This window comes from Channa argus, chromosome 4 (assembly GCF_033026475.1).
Source record: "Channa argus isolate prfri chromosome 4, Channa argus male v1.0, whole genome shotgun sequence".
Taxonomy (NCBI): Eukaryota; Metazoa; Chordata; class Actinopteri; order Anabantiformes; family Channidae; genus Channa; species Channa argus.
Genome location: NC_090200.1, coordinates 24869820 through 24893276, shown reverse-complemented (window position 1 = coordinate 24893276; position 23457 = coordinate 24869820). Strand labels below are relative to the sequence as shown.

The window sequence follows — 23457 nt, the reverse complement described above, 5'->3', positions numbered from 1 at the left end:
ACACATTGATTTTATACAATTGTTGTAAAGACATTTAGACTTGTCCAAACCTATAAAAGATCTGTCTGACGGTTAAGACTTGGTTTTAGGGGTTAGGTTAGAATTAGGTTTACACTAGGAATCCACTGTGTCAGTGAGTGTCCTCGCAACTATAGAAAGAAAAGCATGTGTGTGAGCGCGCGTGTGTGTGTGTGTGTGTCGCCATGGGCTTACAGCCCACCCATGATACCACTCCACTGTTGTTAAGTCTCTTCTATTCCTTGAGGTACCAATTAAACTACTAATCCTGCAACCCAGCCACCTTAGTGTGAATGTTGCCTAATGCAGGAACAGAAGAGTTCAGACACACACACTCACATGCATGCACACACAACCTGCATTACCACATACAAACTTTTCTCCAATCTACACTCACTTACTTACTCTCAGTATCCTGTCTCACTTAATTTCTGTTTCATTTTTAGTTCTTTCTCTCTATTAGTTCACACCTCTTTTTATTGTCCTTCTTCATAATCTTTTACCTCCCTTCATCCTTTCACTCTGTTTTTCTTTTCTACTTCTCTCTCTTCCTTTCTCCACTTAGGAACAGGGTTTTTAGCACTTCTATTAGAGCCACCTAATGAGGAGGTAGCATACCGCTCCCTTCTGAAGATCATCTGAAGACCCCCCCCACACACACACAGACACACACACACTCACATGCAGACTACAGTGTAGTCTGAATAGGAGGCTATGATTTGCATCTAGGCCAAGGCTGCTCCATTGTCAGAGCTCTCCCAGGAGTGCAGTGCTGCTTTTATTCCTCATATTCACAATAGGCATTATGCTGTTGCAATCCTTCACTGTGGATCCTGAGTAGGTGAAGTGAAAAAGAAATATTTGGGGGTAAAGATACAGAAGAAATATACACAAAAGAATTAAACAGTAACCTTTTGCTACGGCTTAAAAATAAATAGGGGAGGTTTAGATGAAAAAGGTACCACTTTGCTCTTGAGTAAACTTACAGTTTAAAGGTTATCTATAATAAGTCTATTACATTTTTTCTGAAACTTTTCCTCATTATGTCTGAACTTAACATAAAAAACCCAATAGCACATACACTGCATACAAAATTCCTCACAATTTCTTGAAAAAGTAAACATTTCCAAAAATGCACACAAAAAACAAATAATTATCCTGTCTACAAACTTATGTGAATAATGGAAATCACAACTAAGTTGTACCTTTTGCACTTCTGCAGTCTGCATTAAAAAGTTATCATTGCACGAATGTATATATTTTCACAATAGATATATATGCAAATTCAGGAGCTAGACACTGTACAAATATGCAATAATCATCGTAATAAAAGACAACAGCAATATCTGTGAAGTAAAGGAGTTCCTTGAGGTGGCCACAACACCTCATCACCATCAGGCAATGTCTTCTCTTGCCAAACAACAAAGCAAACCGATCTGGATTCTAAGTCTGAAAATGTTGCTATAGGTTACTCTAAACACTGCTATACAAAGGCAGTCATTACAATAACAACATATTACTGCTGTATACACAGTACAGTTCTGTGAGTTGAGTAGCAGGATACAGAGGACAGGTGTTTAATGTTTAAATGATGCTACAGTGTAATGATGATACAATGGTAATGGTGGCTGACTTCTTCTTTGCTCTCATGATTTGATATGTTTCTATACACACTCCTTTAGATACACAAAATTCCATGTAAATATGAAATGCTCTTGAGATGATTCCTCTCTCAAGAGCATATTTTAAATCTTGAGAGCATACTTTAATGATTTAACAGATACATTTGTAAGGATGGAATGCAACTCAAAGCAAGTCAAAAGTGTAACATTACATGCTAATGCTAGACAATAACAAATGAAGGTCATCAAAAACCAATCAATTCATAGGAAAGATAAACAGGGAAATGTGTTTAAGAAATTAACAAGAAAAAATGTTTCACAGATTTTAAATAATTTTCTTTTAATAAAACAAATAATTATAACAGGAGACAGATTCAAACCAGGGACTTTCTAGGGCATAAGCGCAAACCACTCCACCACCGTGCTGCACTGAAGTCTTCATTTCCAGCTATGTCATTTATTTTAACTGTTCACTGGCGATAGTCTGGACACTTGAAGTCTGACTGAAGCTTTTTTGGTTACCACATTGCTTGATCTGTGTGGCCTGGTACGGCCGGCTGCTCTGTGTGGATCAGTTCTGTATCACTCTATGTTGTGGAAGTGGAGTTTCTCTCCAGTCTGCCCAGGAGTTGCAGGATGGCTAATTAGTCTTCTGTGTCTGAAAGCTGATAATTATATAAACAATCAGGTCATACATGGGGCCATGAAATTATGAAGTAAAGCTTGTGGACCTTAGTTCAGTCAAACTGACACCACTCAGAGGTCAGATCAACAATCTCTTGATAAGAAAAATCTTATTTCTAATGTTGGTTAAATATGCAGCAACAAAATAGGCAGATGCTCGGTGGCATTAAAGATATGAAATCAGCACAGGAGGATTGGAGATTTATCTCAAAATAGACCAACTATGCAATCTGTTAAAAAAAGAAAGTGTCTCAAGAGAGACTACAGGATTTAGTCACAGCCTAACAGTGAGAAACTCCTCATTTAACTGAAGAATGTATAAAGTACAGGAGCAAGGTAAAAATGTGGTATTTGTTTCCTTGGTTACAGTCACACAAACAAAAGCTGGAGTCTACCGATCGCTAAAACGGGTGTTATCAGAAAACTCTCTCTTACAAGGTTGAGATTTCTTTCATTCAGTCCCCTTTCAGAGCAGCCTTTCTATTTGCTTTTATATTTTTATCCTCTACAGATTTAGATAAGGCCATTCATGCTTTCATTGCATCTCATTGCAGGTTTTCTCTTCCTATTCCTGCCACAGTTTAAATTCATTTTCAGCTCTACAGCTCATTTAGGCTGCAGCTGTTGGGATTTAAACTGCTCCCAAACAAAGAAGTGAATGTTCCCAATTTCAGCATCTCTCTCTGGTTTTCATAGATATTTGGAAATGAGTTAAAGGTGCCAAAAGGAAGATTTGTACATCATATTTTTTTACATTTACATTTTGTACATTTTTACAAAATGTTGCATACTTGTAAAAAGCCATCTTAAACCTTGCAAAACATAGATCAAGTCTTGTGCGAGTGGAATATTTCCTTCTCTGCCACAAGGTGAAGGAAGCCTTCATGAAGCACGTCAACCTGTAACCCAGATGAAGGCCACTGCAGCTGAAATGTGTTGGTTTTAATTTAAAAGCTTTGTCAAACTCTTCCCCAAGAATAGCTGAATCCTCTTCATTTCTGTGCTTCTTTTCAATTCATGCAACCGCTGGAGCTGAGAGGCTGTGGCAGGGACTTTTTTTATTTATTATTTTAACTTTAAGTACATCAACCTTGGACAGAATAGTCACGATGCTTTCTGAGGTTTCTCCTGGATGTGAAAAATAAGAGACTCAATGTTTTAAACAAAATCATTTTTACACGCATGCTGAGCTATTTCCAGCTCTGATATAAAACATGAGAGTGAGAGTTATTCCTTGGATGTTTAAAGCTGGTATTTTATATTATATATTATATTATATATTATAATAATAAAAATAAAAAGTAAACTTTTTTTACTACAAATATCGGGGCTGCAATGCTTTTTTGTCTAATTTAATATAAAGAATTACCAACCAGTTAAAACAATTCTATCATTTAGTGTCATCTTTTGAGAATTATTTTATAAATATTACAGATAATCCAAGCGTAAGGGGCCCAGGTGGCTCAGTGGTAGAGTAGTGTGGTTGGGATGCAGAAGGCCGCGGGCTAAAATCCTTCCCCACCTGGTGTGGCCCTGTCCACCAACCAAGAACGGGAGGGTTGCGGCAAGAAGGCCATCCAGCTGCTTACCCACTGACTCACAAGGCCCCCATTAAATAATCATGTTATAACAACATAGTTTATTACTATTTCGTTAGTTTATTTTGTCATATTTTGTTCGCAACAATATGACACTGTTTCTTAGAGCATTCATAGAGTTTGTTAAAGATAAATGTGACAGTACAGGACAGCCAGTTGTCTGCACAGTCACAATTGCTTTGACATGCAATTGTCTAAAACTCATGGAAAACAGGATTCTTTAAAGGCCTCTACAAAACATAATATTGGATCTAAATATTCTGAATAAGATAATTTTTGAAAATCTGACTTATTTTTCTAAACTCACTAAGTCACAGAACATACGAAAATGCTGGTTTCTTGCCTGAATGTTTTGTTATTAGTAATATTCGAAATCTCTATGGGAAGTTTTCTTACATTTGCAACCCAAACTAGAATTTGTCTGTGAATATTCTCAGTCATTTAGATCATTTTTATCTTAAACATGCTGTTCAGTGGCAACAGCTTGTATGTCTTTAAGATGTTCACCTCTCATCTGAAAGGCTTTATCAGTTCAGACTAACTGGCTCACAGAGGCAGGCATATAAACATCCATAGCACTGACTACAGAGTTGGGGAACAACTCCACGAACGAGAGCAGGGCTCAGGCGCAGTATGAGCACATTGACTGTTGCACCTCCCATATTGGAGCTCACACTCGATTGTTTCCAGCAAGCATGTTTGGGCCCTTAGAGTGTGACAATGACTGTGTGGCAGTATAGATAAATTAAGGGATACAAAGTACTTTAGCTGTGTCTCACTGTTTGAGCAGTTTCATAAGTCAAAGTTCCAAATCACAAAAGTGAAATGTTTTAAATAAAAAAAATAGAAATAATGTATTGCAGGTATATCCCTCTGTAAACTAATTTCGCTGCAGTTTACATGCATGTCCCTTTACACCCATATTAAAATCATTTCATTCATGAGTCCAAGTGGACATTTGTGCCAGTTATATGCAATTCCCTCCATGCATTTCTGAGATATAGCATTGATTAGAATAGGTCACAATGACTTTGACCTTCAACCTCTGACCCCCAAAATATCACCAGTTGATCCTTGCGTCCTGTTGGATGTATTGTCCTGATGTCCTGTTGGACTCAATTTAAAGAAATTCCATTTAGACGTTCTCGTGATATCATGTTTACAACTATGGGCAAACTTGAGGTCACAGTTATCTTGACCTTTGACCCCCAGTGTCTAATCAGTTCATCCTTGAGCCCACATGGTCTATGCCATAATTGAAGAATTTCCATCTAGTCATTCCTGAGAGATTTCATTAGGATAAGATAAACAGTTGAAGGAAAGGACAACCTGAAATCAGTCAGCTGGCTGTGGCCTTTCTGTGTGGACTTTGCATGTTCCCTCTGTAGTTTTGTGTGCTTTATTTCAGCTACTCCTGTTTCCTCTCCAGCATCCAAAGACATGTAGATTAAATTGAGCAACTGTGGTTTAGTAGGTACACTTCACTAATCATGAGGGTGAGTTGCTTGATCCCCTGCACCTTCAGTCTATATGATAAAGTGGTTTTTGGCAAGACACTGAACCCCCAGTCTCCCAGTGGGTCAGGCCAGCTGCTTGGCAACTCTGCCATCGACGTGTGAATATGTGTATGAATGGGTAAATGAGAAGCAGTTTAAAGGGCTCTGTGTACTAAAACGGTAGAAAGGGGCCATATAAGTGCAGACCATTTACCATTTAGGTTAATTGGTGACTCTAAGAAATTGCCCATATGTGTGAATTTGGCCACCTGTTCAGGACGAACCCCGCAATTCGCCCAATGACAGCTAGGAATGGCCTCCAGAACCCAGTGCCCCTATTAGACAGGATAAGCAGTTAAGACGATGGTTGGATGGGTGAATGTTTGCTCCCTAGCAGACTGTGTCTCTGGAGTTGAACATGATGTACAATTTTGTTCCTCACATTCCCTTAGTTTTAGTCAGATGTCAGTACACATATCGTTAGAGCCATGAACAGTAGTCAACACTCAGATGACCATATTGCTGTATAGTCACCTCCAGGCAAAAACAAAGCTCAGAACTGGGGTTCGGAGGTTTTCATGCATCAGCAGCAGTACATTAGCAGCAGAACACACATACTCTCAGGAGGTTTTATTATTGTGAAAGCAGCTGGTTGTCTGTCAGTGTACTCACTGTGTTTCTGCTTTCTCTGCACCACCTGTGACTTGAGGAGAGACCTACACACCTATGCCTAAACACACACACAGATACACACACACACACAAACACAAACACAAACACACACACACACACACACACACACAGACCGATACAGATGAATAACTCTGCACCACTGCACATCACTTTCTCTTACTTCACCTCATCCTCTTGCCATCTCTTAGAAATGCACACTTTTTTTTACTTTTTTTTTTCCACTGGTAGCCAGAAGCTGCCATTACCCCCACCCACCGTTCTCAATCATCCGCTCCTCCCACAGCAGCAGGTGAGCAGCCGTCCTCTTCCAGCAGCCAAGAATGAGACAAGGATCACTGGTCTTTAAGCCCTGGATGCAGGCCAAGCACACACAGTAACACACGCAGAGTCGTCAAAGGAGTGTGTGCGCGTGTGTGCGTGTGTGTGTGAGAGCATTGGTGCGTGTTCATAGTCATACAATTCGTTGACTAAAGATTGGTTTAAATAAATTATATTTGTGGGTTAACAAAGAAGGCAGATGTGTCTCAGAGGAAGATTGTGTTTGTTTCTGTAAGCAAATGTCCTCAAACTGACATACAGTACAGATGAGAGTCGTCCACTCACTTTGTTTTTCTTGAAGGGAATTTCTGCTGTATTTTTAGAGCTACAAGAGGGGGGTTCAGCTAAGGCGAGAATTACAGCTACACTACTACTATGAGACTTCAGGGCATCTTAACACAGGGCTGGAACAGGAGAAAGCCGCTTTCCGTCATGATTTATCTTATTAGTCTGAATTAAATTCAGGTGATCAATCCTTCACCAACACAGTGATATATCAAAACTGATGAACTGCACGGTTCAGTGACAGACACCCTCACAAATATGGATTGTTGTCTGTAATCTTTCTTTCCTTTGGTGTGATGCATCAGATGCAGTGATAATGATTTAGTTTATTTATTTTATTTATTATTATTATTATTTAGTTTACAAAGTTGATTTTGGTATATTGCAGCAACATTTACACTATAAATGTATTGGTGTTTGGATATTTGGGTTAGTATTAGAGACTATAATGCTTTGAATCTCATTGTAAGATCTATGTTGAGATAGATTTGATGAACTTACAGAGGCAGACAAAGGTCTTGGTAGTTTTGGTAGGTAGGTGTATGTTGTGTGCTTGGCATAAATTGTCCGAGCGGTAGGCTGAGAAATGTGGGATGACATGTGCGCGGGTTACTTGTAAGTCCCTTTCGAAGTGTCTGCTAAATACTAATTTCAATCATCTTAGAGTACAGAGAATGCATTTATGCACAGGCATAAATCTGCCTAGAGCAGGTCGTCCTCAAAAACTGAGTGACAATAAAAAACTAGCGAGAGGGCCGTGAGTTACCAGCTTCAGCAGCTGAGATAATCAATCAGTTTTCTTAAAATGTAATTAATTTGAATTACTTTGTAGAAATCTGTTCAATCAACCATGATTCGTGTTCAAAAAAAAAAATGAAAACCATTTATCAGTACTACACTTATTTTGCTGATGAGGCAGGGATGAAGGTGAAGTGTGCTATAGGGCTCTGTGATTGGCCTAGATCATTCAGCTCTCAGCACTTCTGAAACACAGCTGACATGTGTCCTGTTCAGCCTCAGACATGTGGAGTGAACAGTGGTAAAGAGGAGGAGGGAGAGAAGGCACCACGTCAATAACACACAAAGCTGTTGCCTCTTTTACCTGGTGTGTGAACAGAGCACAAATTCACGTTCTTCAGTTTTAGAATCGTATATATTCAGTTCATTGAATAAATGAACATGCTCTTCATGCACAATTCTGTATGTACATCATTTAGTGAACATTGTTTCCCTTTTGTTCCTGCATAATATTCTACAGAATGTTCCTGCTCTTAACATTTATTTACCCAAATTCCCTCAATACATTATTTTATTTACGTTATGTTTGAATAATTACCAAACACTTCCTCCAATTCTTCTCTGTGTATGTCCACACTGTTTAGATAAATTCTTAGTAATTATCAGGAATTCAATCATTAATTCAAATATAGTGCTGGTCTAGTAAAAAGATGTTAAAAAGAACTGAATTTAATTCAGACACTATAATCATTAAATTTCAATTTTCAATGTGAATATATATATATATATATATATATATATAACACAAATATAGAGTGTGTGTATATATATATATATATATATATATATATATATATATATATATATACACACACTCTATATTTGAGTTATATATAGATCAGATATTAGCACTGTAACACAGCTGGTGTGATGTAAAATTTTGTAAAAACTGACAGTTAACATGCTAATCGTTTAGCTGCAGTTGGTTAGTAGAGGGATATAAAAAATTGTTTTATTTATTTTTTACTTCAAATTCAGTTATGCATATGAAAATAACAAGAATTCTTCCAATATCAATTATTGTACCTTTCTGTAAAAGAAATATAATTTAAGCCACTGTAACAGGATTATACTAGATTAAATATTCCTGTAGGCGTGGCTGTAGCTCAGTTGGTAAGGCAGTCATTCACAGACCACAAGGTTATTGGCTTGATCCTTGGTCCCGGCTAAATGTCAAAGTGTCTCTGGGCAAGACACTGAACCCCCAACAGCTGAACCCCTTTCCCATCCCCAGCTGTTCAGTGCCAGTCCAAGCCCGGTAGAAATTGGGGAGGGTTTTATCAGTAAGGGCATACAGCGTAAAAACTGTGCCAAATCAACATGCGGACAATGATCCGCTGTGGTGACCCTGAACTCACAGGATAAGCCAAAAGGACAAAAAAATCTAAAAGAAATTTGTTGTGCAGGTTGTTCTGAGCTCTGATATCTTCCTGTTTAAATCCAACCGTAGCCATTGTCACACTATTTGCTACTGCTTACTCCAATGATCTAGTTCATCAGCTGGTGACACGGCAGGCAAATTTACTCCTTATAGGTTTTAAAACTATTTTACTAGAACATTTGTCATAAGTGTCACAGAGGCAGTAGGCTTTAAATGTGACAAAGACACATCTCTGTTTTTCTGTCTTTTCTTTTACTTGTGGTTTTCCAAGGGATCATTCCATCTGTGAAAAAAGAGTCAGAGTTTTTGGGGGTGCACGCTTCTCTGATTTATTGTTGAGGAAAAAAAATGGTGAAGCTAGTTTTCTAATTTCTGTAATAAACCTGACACTGATCTTCTCAAAATCTCTACAAGGTTCTGTGAAAAAACAGTCCTACCAAACACATTTGCTGTTGCAAATATATCTTATAATTAAACCTAACTTTTTAGGAGACAGACTTGAACCCACAGCTCTGATTGGCTCACTAGTCCTGCTGTTATGTTGAGCACCTAATTTGCCCCATACAGTAAGGCTTGTACTGCAAGACTGCACTTTTCAACACTCTGGAGCTGTCATTTGCTTGCAGGTTAGTCCAAATGTCACTTGGCTTTAGTTGACTGTAGAGTTGAGATCCGTGGGCCCACATCACTATCTTATACTCAGCAAATAAAACCATAAGGCAGAGACAGCAGACTGTGTCGAATGTTTGGGATGATGGGTTTTTTACTTCAGACTTGCAGTTCCCCAGTGTTCCACGGTTTGTAGTAATTAGACTAAACATGTCCTAGCCCAACCTCTCTTTTGAACGGATAAAGATTTAAAAGATATTGATCGCTGACCACGACTTCTATAAACTCTATCTCCCAATAAGTCAGACTGTTGGAAGGTTTAGAAAATACTTCTTATGCAATGTGTGTGTGTGGATGAGAGAAGCACAAGTTCCTCTGTTATCAAAGCGGTAAAGGCATGTGCCACTTGTCCTTGTATTAACGACATGGGAGTTTTTTTTGTAGTAACGTGCAGTAAGTGTTCAAGTCGTTAGCATTTGAGTGTTTAGTGTCATGGCGATTTCAAGCAGAGCCATCTGCTTTGGGTGCAGCCCCCTCTCCCTGCTCTTCTTGTTAACACTCAGCCAGGATTTCCTTAGAGACAACTTAGCTAACACGTTCATGATGAGAGGAAGAATTAGCTTCCAATTACACTCAGATAGACTCAACTTTGGATGTGGAGCTTGAAGGTTATTGGAATATAGTTTGATGTAGGATAGTTTATTCTGTCTCCCTACATTTATGTCTTCTTTATTACTTTTATTCTTCTCTTCTTCTATTTCTTTCCTTATTGTTACTCTTGCTTTTGATGGATATAATTTGACAAATACTAAGTTCATGACAGCTTTTCATTTCTCTGAACTAAAAAAAGTTTTTTTTTATGTTAACCCACTTGGTGACCTTTGCTCTCAGACGAGTGAAGATCAGCAGATAATATCTTGGCAATTACCAAAAGAAGTCAAGAGGGGCAAACAAATAGACTGAATTCACCCAAGAACAGACTAATTTTTCACTGTCACTGTATCTTCATCAGTTATTTTCAGAGGCATCTGTGTACATCATCAGGACATGCCCACGCACGTATATTACACTTATTCACGGCTGTATGAAGGCAAAAAAAATGAAAGAAAAGAAAGGTTGTGGGGGTGACCTGCCACATCACAACACCTGTGATGATCTACCAGACCTTTACAGCAGCTGGCTTTCATTCCTGCTTGTTCTGGGGGTGTTGCATTTTCAGGAAGTGAAATACCACTTTTTTCAGCAGCCATGACATTAACGTTACCTCCGCCATGCTTCTCATATGTGCTGGTAGGCTTCAGATCATGAGCAGTTCCTTCCTTTGTCTCATTTGGCAATGCATGTTGTTTCAGACCTGCCGAGTCTTTTGTGTTTATTTTTACATGTTTTTTGGCTAACAATCATGTTTTTTTTCTATTTTTAAGACTTACTGGTGATTTAGATGTGGTGGCAAACCCTTTCTTTCCTGTAAACCCTTTCTCTTGATTGTTGACTTTGAAACAGATATACATACTGTACCTCCTGGAGGGTGTTCCTGACCTGGCCAACTCACATGTAAAGTTTTTTCTTCAATAGGCTAAAAATTTGTTTAGAGCCACGACACACTAAGCTGACGGTAAGCCTTCGGCCACCATCAGGCCAACTTGAATCTGTTAGCCTAGTCTTTAAGGTGTCACTGTTGGTGCAACTCAGTTCCCTGTCTGCCTGTTTTTTTTTTCGTTTTGAGATGTTGACTCTATATCAGCCTGTTTGTGAAAAAGACCATTGTGATGATCAATGTACAAGAAACTATAGTATTGACACATAGAAAATGTCTAACTTCTTATCAGCCATATCCTCACCTAGAAGCACGTAAACACAGTCTGTGGCGATGCAGTGTTGTCTATCACCACTTGTTGGCCAAGACAAAATCGATACCTGTTGATGCAGCAGTTGGTCTTCATCAAACATTTAAAAAAATATTTCCTATGATAAATATCATCTCTATTATCAATCATCTTCCTCTTGCTCTTATTCAAAACTGTCTAATATTTGGTTTGAAAAATTAGTAAGTGTTTAGATGTTTTTACTTATAAGTGTTAGTTTAGGTTAAGTTAGTTAGGTTCAGACTTGGTATACAATAAATCAAAATTTCTTACATTTGAATAATGCTTCTGTCTTGCAATTACCTAGTATAAAGGGACAGGAAGCAGTAAAAGTCGGTGTCAAGCATCCAAAGTTATATCAAAAATTATCCCCACGTCTCTCCATGTCTCTCTCTTCTCTTCGCTTCCGTAGGTCGTGGGATGAGTTCCATGATTGTGCAAATGTGGCAATGGCGGGCTGTCCAGAGGAAGCAGCAGCCGTTTGGGAGTCTCTCCGCCAGGAGTCCAAAAAGATGCAGTTCTCTGGAAACCTCTATGACATGTGCTCAAACCGCAACCACCACCAAGTAGCGTCAATCTCCCCACACGGTTCACCCAACCAGGAAAAGCTCAACCAGGAATCTCTAAGAGGGCGTGCTGATCATCTGACAGGCCACCTACACTTCCTCATGCTACTGTCTCATCTGGTGCTGTTGTTGTTTTGGATATAACATTTGCAAAGAAACGAGACTAGTGTGATTAGGTGTAAACTTTGTGTATTTTTCCTCCACTAGTCCATAGACTTTCCACAGTTTTTTTTCCTCTGCTTTGCCAGGGGTTGAATACTTCTAACTGCATGTTGAGAGACACGACAGTCTTTTTGATAACGTATCTTCAAACTGTCTGTGCTGTTTCATGCATATTCTCTGCCTTTTAATTAGTCTCTCTGTTGGGAAAACACACAACATTCAGACAGAGACACACAAACACCGTACAACATCAGCCTCGTGTCATCAGTCTTTATATGTCCTGCCCTACTACAAATTATTAGTTTGAGCTCGTATGTGATGGTGCCAGGGCGAGTCTGTCTTCCTGAGTGTAATAAGAAATGAAGTGATGAGGAGGCCAGGATGCCATGGCAAGTTCAGGCTAGTGCCCAGAACTCATCCATGTATCAATTTTACAGTAAGAACCATTTGATAAATGGTAAATCTAACACACTGTGCAGTATGACACAATCAATGTGGAGGGCAGCGATGAGTTTCCAACTGGCTAACTTTTGGATTCTTTTTCCATTCACCTCGCTGGTCTTTGAATGCCGGCACTGTCAAAGTCCCTGCTTGTACAATGAATGACATTAGGCACCCAACTTCGCTGCAAATTGTAACAGAATATTCTTTAATTCTGCCAAAGACAATGCTGACAAATTGTTAAATGACTACCGTTGCTCGAGACAAACAACTGGTGAAACTCATGTCCATTAAGGTGCTATTAATCCAAAGTAAAAAAATAAGGCTAAATGATGACATGTTTTCCCCCTTAAAGCTACGATGTGTGACTTTTGGGAATCAAACTAGCCAAAGCATAAGACTTGAAATCAGCCCACCCAGAGCGTGTCAAAGCATGTGGAACCTCAAAGATATACAAAGATAAGCTATATCCATTAATAGCAATAAAACAAGAGTCAATATTGCAACATGTCTTCAAGTGACACCTATGCCAGTTGGCAAAACATTTACAGTACGGTTTATTATTTATTGTAGTTATATACTAATAGTAATAAGTACCTAATAAAGCGCCAACACATTGATGATGAGAGAAGAACTTCTACCACAGTTAACTAATGCCTGTGCTGCACTGTAAATTGGTTTTGGGAATACAGAGTTGTCGGAAAATGTTTTGGGAAGCAGTGACATTGTTTTGGATTGGTTTTTAGTTGTGTTTGAGAAGAGTATAATCTAGGGGAATGTGAAAAATTCAAGTCACCAAACTGGCAACAATAGCTTGCATAGTTTCCCTTCACGTTGAACATACACTGTTGTCCCATAGGATCATATTGTATAAAAGACTCTTATTACATTTAATACTATAATGGGACATTTGCATAGCTTCAGTCTCATATGCAGTGCTTTAAAGAAATGGGGGATGTGAATACTTTCACAAGAGATGTGGACTGTGGTAGGTATATTAAAATATTTTTTTCTGAAAAGAATATAAAACGCTGCGTAACTTGTCATAGATTCTGATTTGATTTGAACAGCTGTTGCAGAAACATAGGTTGTGAGTTAAAGTGGAGTCTGCTGCAGTTGGATTTTATTTGGTGCTTGCCCAGAAATCCTCCAGGGTTCCTCCTTGGCATCCTCCACTGTAGCCCTACAGTATGGGACCAATATGTTCTCCAGTCAGAATCACAGTCCTCATGCATGCCAAGTGTATTTAATGCTCCAGGAGTCGTAGTTTGGCCCTGCTGAAGCTGCTTGTTATTCTAAGTGGTTGCGGGTAACAGTTGTTTCTGTCTGGCCCAGGATCAGAAATACTATCAGATTAGAGACAGACAGAGAGAGCGAGAGAGAGAGAGAAGACTACACCTGGAAAACAAACGCTGTTCTACTTAGTCGAAGATTGAATCCACCTGTCTTGCAGCATGTGTGCTTTACACGGGGGGCTTAAGGTTGTAGGTTTACTTTTCTCACTTCACAAAAAATAAATCAAAGCCAGGCCAACTATAAAGAGTTACACTCGAATGTGAAGAAGCGCAAAACAAAATCCTCAAAGGCAGAAACAGTGTGATAACTTTAACTTTTTAAACAAGGGTGGAAATAAATAAAGATTTATTAGACAAAGAGATCCGCAGAGAGACAGTTTTCACTTCAACTAACTGATTGAGCGCACCTTGCCAATGGCAAGTTTTTTAAACCACCTACAGGGTGAATTCAACAGCAGATTTGAAAACATTTATATATAGTAGTGGCATTTCAAACAGTTTTTAATGATATTTGGCTTGGGACCTCAATGTCAAAAGTAGACTTTGTAAACTTTTGTTGTTTTTTTTCCACACTGAAATAAACCTTTGACACATTTTAAATACCAAACCCGGTTTTAAGTCAATTGAATATAAAGCCAGTAGCTGAGGGAGCCAAATGACAAAAAACACTGCGAGGTAAACCTAAGTGCAAGGCTAAAGGAAGTGAACAGAAATATAGAAAGTAAGCTTTCAGAATGGAAAAAGGAAAAAAATAGCATCCATTCAGCCCTAAGCTATTTTTTACATAAGGGACTCCATCCAGCGATGCACTTGGATAGTATAAAGAGGCTGGCGTAGTTCTGAACTTTAATTAAACTGACAGAAACAGCAATTAGAGGCCTTAATGACTGATTCACCAAGGCACAGCAACTTAAAAACTATCTCCATGGAGCTCGCATACGAGGTTGCCACTAGAGGCTACATCCGAGTAAATCATAAACTTGAGGCTACATAACACAGGAAAATCATATTGGATATTTGTTTAAATCCTACAGTGAGCTCAGTTGCCAGAACCTCAAAGATAGCATTGTTTTATAAGAATATAACTTCTTCAGATTAGATTTTAGAATCTGTTGTGCTCAGAAACCTGAAATCTCTTTTTATGAGAAGATATGTGTCGTGTAACGTTGGTGGACAAATGCGATTTCACAGTGGTTTTCAATAACACTGGAGTGTAAATGCAATGTTATTGACCAGAGCAGAGCAGGGGATTATTTTCCAGCACTGCATTAGAGTCTGTACATCTCTTTATGTCTGGAAACAGCTTGGTGCTCTGACAAATAGGTTAAATTGGACAGAAAGGGCTGCAGGAGAATGAGAAGCGTTCTTAAACACTGATACATCATTGTCACATTAGAGGTAGAGTATATATTTGGTGTTATTACTCTGAACAAACAGCTGTGTTAAGGTGCAACATAAAGCTGTTATCTGTTTAGATGGATTTTCCATTTACAACTGAGGATGTGCGCAGCATTGTGGTGAAAAACATGTTTCCACAATTTATAGTAGCTTACATATGGGTATTTTCTCCTCCCACAGTACAAAGACATGCATGTCAGATTAATTAGTGAAAATGCCCATTGGTGTGAATGAGAGTGTGAATGTCTCTGTGTTTGCTCAAGGTGTACAGCTCTAGCCCCCAACAACCCTGTACAGGATAAGCTATTAGGATAGATGATGGATGGATATTTTCACTATTTAGAAATAAATCAACTTGCTGGAAACCTGTAAATCACTGTTTAGATGTTAATTTGTAAGCAACACAGATTCTTGCATTGCATAATTTTTTTTAAAATCCACACACCCCCTTTGAAAGACAACTCTGGAAGCTAACATTAATATTCCAGTGAGAAACACAGCTACACATGGTCTCTCAGCTAAGCTAAGCTACACAATTCACTGTATCTACCGACACATATACGTGAGAGTGGAATGGTCTCATCTATGGCTCAAAATAAAGCACATATTTCCTGAAACACAGTTCCAACTGAGAAATCAAATAATGCATGGGACATTGTCGCCCCATATGGTTCAGTCTAGATGCAACAACCATCATTCAGTGGTACCATGTACTGAAATTCAGATTGTATCTGCTACTCCCCTGGGCGTTGCTGGGGATAAAGTGCTCTCAGTAAACTTTTATAAAATTAAAGTCACTAATCCAAGAAGTTTGTCAAAAGGTGTACGCCAAGCATTACCAAAGCCTTTTGAAATCAGCGGTGATTTAGTGAAAGAATTTGAGTGTGAACAAACGCGGGCAAGGCCGGGGGAGATGTGGGAGACGACCATGTGAAAAGTGTGAAATATTTTGACCGGAGCTCCAATTGTGACAGTGAGAATCCGACTAGAAAAAAACAAAGACAGACAAACTCTCCCCTGATACCAGATTCATGTACTCACCTCCAGCAAGTACTGCAATGTGTTTTCAGATTCATAGTTCAAACCTGAGGCTTCCCAGTTTTAATTACTGATAAGGCAAAAGTGAAATTCCTATGGAGAATGAGATCTAGGGATAATACAGCAGAAATACGTTGGCTCTGAACTACAGTGCAAACATCATTGTGAAGAATGGGGGGGAGGCTGATAATTTCTTTCTCTTTTTATCTTAAATTTGTTGTAAATCAAAAGTTTCAAAGTTTCAAATGAATCTAAATGCCTCCACCCTTCATTAAACACACACACAAGATTACTAACATTAATTGAAACGGCTATTTCTAAATATGGAACATCTTACAATCCGCTTTTATTGCAAGAAATGCACAGACAATGATTTAGATCACATCACCGTGTATAGTGTGAATAATTTCAGTCCTCCTATAATGATTGTAAATAGCAGTGTTTCATATGTACATAGACAGAGTCATATACCATCAATCGCTCCTTTAAAGCTTTAACATTCTATTAGTTGTGCTTAACACCTTATTCACACCCTGTGTGAATTATGGGCACAATTCTTGGTTATAGTCTGTGAGAATTAGTTTTATGCTACTCTCTTGAAAACATCTGATATGGGAACATATTCTGTTATTCTTTAAATGGGACAATGTGATTGTACCTTTGTTATGTACTAATGAGGGATGGCAGGGGAACCTGTGAGAGAGCTCACATTAGCTAAAATGTTCAGGGAATTAGGGCACAAAATGTGTTGTTACTCTAACAATTAAACAACATTTTGGTGAAGCTCCGGCCTGCAGACAAAGATCTCAGACTGCCAACAAGATGGAAGTAGCCATTTTGTTTGTAGGTTATGGTGGGAATTTTAAAGCTCAACATTAACGTTAAGCAACGTTAAGTTTGCCTGCAGTAGGTTGTTACATTTCAAGCTGCTTAAACTGTGCATTTTAAAAGTCTTGTTGGCTAAACTGCTACTACTGCTAAACTACTTTGTGTCATTTATCCAGACTGTTTGTGTTTGATGGGCTGTGCATTGAGGGTAATCCATTATTGCACTCAATTGTTTCTCTGGGAAACTCAAAGACACAATCATGACTAACTTGGTTTTCTATTTAATAAAAAAGTGCTCACCACAGTGATTGGCTTGATGATCAACCAATGACTTTTTCCAACCCTATCCACTCAACCTTATCACCTAACCTAACATTCTTTATGTAAAGTCAATCTTAAGCCAAGATTATCAATTCATAGCTAATATATGTCTGACATCTTTGTCTGCAACCTTTTCTCTTGAAATTATGTAGAACACTGTTAGACACAAGTTAAGTAATAATAATGAAAAATCACAGCTAAAATTAATGCATTGTAATAAAGGACTAGGTACAATGTAAAGGGGCCATGCAGAACACACACACACACACACACACACTGAATTGTATAAAATGTCTAGTCTCTTTTCTGAATTTCTGCCTTGGTGTTCCACCTTTATTCAATTGCAAAGTGAACTGTAAAAAAAGAAAGAGAGAAGAATAGCATGCATTTTGAGCTTTTCATATGTAAAAGCACAATAGAATAAAACATGACTAAATCCAGTGTGTACATGTATGATGCTGTGACACATGTTAACTCAATATGACACACCCATGTGAAGATGTGAGACACCACAAGTGTGTTTCTCTATTGTGCTCAAGCTGCTATTTTTGCTAAAAGATAACCATCAAAAAGAATCGAGATCAACACGTCTGGGACCGTGGATGAAGGCTGGAGAGACACACAACAGAAACTCTGTGCTGCATTTTGTCTGTGGACAGTTAAAGGGCAGCTCCGTGTTGTACAGCAGTTCACACAGACAGGAGTCTCTTCAACTGATGCAGACACAGCATTTTCTGTTCTGTAAAAGAACTTTGGGTTTCTGCATTTGTCCTTGGCTTCTTTTTCCTCTTCATCACTGTCTTCCTTTTTTTATCATCTTTTTTTAAACAGGTATTTTATCTATCCAGCCATAAGTTGGAGGGTTTGCTGCCTTTAAAGAAAATCATTAAATTGGTGCTGACTGACTGACTGACAGACTTATTGAGTGTGTTATATACCAGTATAAATCATATTACACTGAGATGAATGTTTCTGCTTAGGGAATCACAGTACTGTATGTACAGTACTGCTGTACAAGGTTACTTACACTGGCTAACACTGTACATTGCATCAGTTTATATTATCTCATAAACATTGTAGAAATAGTTAGATGTAAAAAATACATTATATGTTCATTTTCATAGCTGTTGAAACCCTGGTAAATGTTGAATGTTCTCTGGAGTGGTTCATAACCAGCTCTTATGAGCTGTACTGAGTCCTTGCTATAAATCACTTGGTGTTTGTGTTTGCCCTTACAACCTAAAACTCTTCATTTGAGCAGAGGGCCAAGTATGGAAGTTCATCAATGACAAAACTGCCTCCTCAGTAGTTCAAATAGAATTTCCTACAAGCCAACAGTGGAGAGCAAGGACAGATTTTAAGCACACACAAGTTTTCATGGCAAGCAAGGCCTAAATTCCTATTCAAATACAAGTTTTGAGCCTGAAGGTTAGAGTTTTTGTGCATGTGTGTGTGTGTGTGTGTGTGTGTGTGTGTGTGTGTGTGTGTGTGTGTGTGTATGCGTGCTCCTTTAGCATGTTAAATTCAAGTTGACAAGTTTTTAATTCTTAAATACAAAGTAAAACAATGCTATTCAAAGGGTCTCACTTTTAAAGTTTTTGGTATCATTACTATCACAGAAAATGAAACCTTTAATTTATATTTCATGTTAATTCCTGAGATGTGAGGTAGCAAAGCTAAAAAGACATCAGACAATTCAAGAAACACAATCAATCAGACAGACAGGTTTTAAACGAAGGGTCCCAGTTCAAACAAACTCATCTGTAGAAGAAAACATTTATATTTGAAACACTTTACAGACTGGCTCTTCACCACCTTAACTGAGGGGATTAAAACAAACCTATTCCTAACTTTCAGTTTTACTTGCAATTAAAGTGCTTTAAATAATGCAGATAAACAACTTGGCTGATAATCTGAAAGCTCATGTTTCAAAATCCCTAATTTTTTATTGCAGCAGTGCTGTTGTATTCCTGTAACTATACAGTAACTACTTAGTTCCATTGTTCATCTGCTTTATTTTCTGTAGTTATAAGTGTCTATTAAACAGCAGCCAGAACACAGGGCTGTTTAGATAATTCAATGAAATGCCTATTCATCAATTTTGCAACCAGAACTAGTAAATAACGTGTATTAAAGAAACAGTTTGACATTTTATAAATTATGCTTATTTGCTTTATTGTGTTCATTAATTTTTAAAGGTGATGATTATCACCTCTCTCCCATTTTTCTCTCTTTAGTGTATGCTGAAACGATCCTGAATTAGTGTGATTACTCCACAGGCTTGAGAGCTGATTAAAAAAAGATGCATCCTAAAACATTTTTCTCTGACATTTTACAACTTCAGATGAAAGCATAACTAGGCAACTCAGCCTGTTTGTGGCTCCAAATGGCTGCAGGAGATAAGTGTTTGAACATTTTGAACTTCAGTACCCAAATATCCTTTGAGGTGACATCAGTCCGGAGCACAACATTCTCGTTCGTGATGCTTTAAACCTAAGAAAAGCAAAGCAGTGAAGGCTGTAAAGGTCTTACACTGCTGAGCGCAGCTTTTTCTGGACAGAGTGCTGCTCTGTCTTCTGTGTGGGAGTCAGATGGGATTTTACTCCTAAACAGTGATTCTTAATTTCCTGCGCCCAGAAAAGTGAACACATCCAACAGTAGACTTTTATTTGGGTAGATGGCCAATCAACTGCAATATTCAGAGATTTCTTTGTTGCTGCAATACTTCATGGTGTATTCTCATAAATAAGCAATGTTTGTCATTTTAAATTGTGTCTGGTGCAGCTGTGTTTGGATGAATAGTGTTTGCAAGTTATTTGTAGCTGAATTCCGGGATTTTTCTGTATCAGACATCATCAAGGAGTTCTGGCAGAATGCGTTCAGAATAAAGCAAATAAAGTGGTCTTAAAGCGTGTGCAAGACAATATTGAGTGTGACGATATGAAAAGGAAATGGTTCTGCTGCTTTGTGAAACTGGCTGATTGTGAGCCTCACTGCTGAACACATGACTTAAGTTTGACTGAATCTTCACTCACAACCTTTAACAACCCAGAAGATGTCCATCCAACTTGTACTCATTTTAGATTCTGTGGTTTTCGTTTGGTTAACTCTAAAGTGTAAAATCTACTTGTTTGGCAGATTATAACCATTATGTGAGAAACATATACAATTTAAACTTATCTTGACTTATCTTCCCATGTTCATGTACAATCCCCACAGATACTGTTTTACCCCATGGGCCTCTGTGGATGTAGTAGGAAATGCTGTTCAACACTGAAGAAAATGCCTCCTGAACTTTAGATGCAGTTTGCATCCAATAGAGCAAAAATGTGCACCATACCCAATAGAAAAATCTAATACATGAGCATACCAAATATGGAAATTACTGTAGATGGCTGTGTCTCCTCAGTGCACAAACAAATTCACACATGTAGTTTGTTTATATTGTATATACCACAGATACTAAAATAGGGCAGAGATGTAAATCTAATGCATTTTACAATTGTACACACTGCGCCTAAATTTATTAGACATCCATCGATTCAGCTTGTTATTAATTAAAACCAGCACCTTTTTAGAATGCTGAGATAAATGTCCCAAAGATGGGAAATCCAAAATAAAATATTTCAAATTACATTATACTACTAGTTCTGTCCTTACGTTATGGGGTTAACAGTCCTAAGTCTTTGACTTTACCTACCTTTCATGCAGGTGCCAAGCGTAATGTACATGCTAATTGCCCATTGGTCATAGTCTTTGCTGTGTGTTCAAGTGTCATTTGTTGGGCCAGACGAAGGCAATATGAGGTGAACTGAAAGTTAGCCTTCCACCCTTTTAGTTTTTATGATGTTAGTTTGTAGTGTAAAAGCCCTTAGGTTAGCATGTAGTGTAACATATAGACAATTCAAGATGGCGCTAAAAGGACATAAAGTTTTAGACCAAAATATACGGCAATCTGGATAAAGAACAAATGTGATAGGTGTGCTAAAAGATGGGATCAACAAAGTCATTGGAATATACTGTCTCGGAGCATATGTGTTTGCATAAAATAGTATGGACAGCACACCAACACACACCATTAGAGTGACAGTATATTCCCTAAAGACATGCCACTAAAAAACAAAATGTGTGTAGCAGCATCTTTGATATCCATATTTACACTTATTTCCAGAGTTGGTGACTTTGTAACTGTAAGTGTGTGTGTTTGTATGTCTGGCCCTCGTTCATCCTTACACAGTACTTCTACATCACAGTATGGTAGGAGAGAGTGTTAGAGTCTCAGGTGAAAGCCATGTATGTTATGCAGGAGCTGCTTCCAGTTATTTGGTTGGTTTTGCAGATGAATATTTTATAACTGCCGGATGCCTCAGTAAACAGAGAAGCAGCAGCAGTTTATAGAATGAAGATGAAGTCCCAGGGCTCCTCTGGTTTACACAGTAAGTGCATAAGCATGCGTAAGCACACACTCCAATGGCTTATGACACTGACACACAAATACTTGCAGAGTTAAAAACTTCTTTTGCAGTTAAAGTCAGCGTGAAAGTATTATAATAATGGTTTGGACTCAGTATTCCTATGCAAAGGTCAACTTCTATCCTGCACTTTCCTCAGTTTCCAACAGGCAATGAGTAGCAAACCTCCAGCTGTGGTGGCTTCAGTGATAGAGAACGTTCCAAGATACGTAGTCAGAAAACTGTGAGTAGAAATCTGCGTCAAAGTTTGTTAATTTTTTAAGTTTGACCTTGAGGTGCAAATATTTTGAACACAGCAGTTGCTCTTCTGCACACCTACAGTATGTGACAGTTGTGAAGTGAATGATTGTACCTACATTTATAATCAAAGCCACCAATAAGCAGCAGCAGCAGCAGCAGCAGCAAGCCAAAATGTAATAACAATTAAGTGTGAAGGTAGAAACAATAAACTGTATCTTTGCTCTGTTCTATCCTTTTTTAAATTATAAACTACTTTTTCTGGTCAGTTAAAAGAATCATCAAGGAGATGCAATTAAACTTTTAATGTTGATAAATGTTTTATTATCAAAATATCAGACAGAAAAATATATTCACAAACATACTCGCACCTAAGCAATTAGGAGTCACTGACTCATTTCAGCCCTGAATTATCATGTTGTAAGGTTATTGTAGTGTTATATTTATAGACATGGATATGAAATCCGATTCCGTGAAATTAAAATATTAAATTACAAAATGGTCTAATGGGGTACATGACAAATCCACTAATTAACCAGAAATCACTGGCTGTCTGATGTATTAATACTGTAGCTAAGTGTACATAGGAAATGTTTTATGTGATATTATGTTTTATTATGACTAGTTATCATAAGATGTTTTGTCTATAAAAGGGAAGAAATACTTTGCATTACTTTAAAGTGACACTATTGTGGCCATCAGTGACAATTACTGCTGCTTCTAGGCGGAAGAACACTGTTGCAGAATTTGTATATTATGAATCAATATTTCAAAATTTGATAATGAAAGTACAATAAATACTGCAAAATGTTCTATACTGCACAACAATCCACTTTGTAAAATTCTCACTTTCTGTCTCTTCTACATGTTTTAGAGTTGCCAGTTTTTGTAACGTTACTTCATCATATTCTGTTAATGTGGACTGTGAGTTCAGGATACACCAGAAACAGACAGTGAATGAAGTGATCAGAAACTGTTCAGGTTCTAAATACGTATTTTTTAAAGGCATAATCTAAACACATTTAATATATCAAATTGTAGCATGCTATAAAATTACTTACAGCTATTTTAATATACTGTAGGCACAAGCCCTAAAAACTATGTTCATTTTACAAATTTGTACAAATGCCAGATAAACTGTTTCAGAAAATTTTAGAGCTGATCAGCTGAAAAACACAACTATAAATCAAATTGTGCACTAATTTGTGATCTTTATGAACATAATAAATTTAGAGTTATCTGGTGGCAGCTGTGCCAGTTGCAGCAGTCGCAGAGAAGTGCTGGGCTAGTCAACAGAGATGCTACCCAGAGTAGAAGAGGGCACACTTATAG

General features: G+C 38.0%; 1 protein-coding gene across 1 annotated transcript in view; it reads left to right on the top strand.

The window, feature by feature from the left end:
• nrn1la (neuritin 1-like a) overlaps positions 1-20148 on the top strand; it is a 71947-nt gene extending 51799 nt beyond the window's left edge. Inside the window, exon 3 of the mRNA XM_067502782.1 lies at positions 11780-20148. Within this exon, the coding sequence (XP_067358883.1) occupies positions 11780-12077 (298 nt within the window). The 3' untranslated portion in view covers positions 12078-20148. The remainder of the gene's footprint in view (positions 1-11779) is intronic.
• The last annotated feature ends 3309 nt before the right edge of the window (positions 20149-23457 follow it).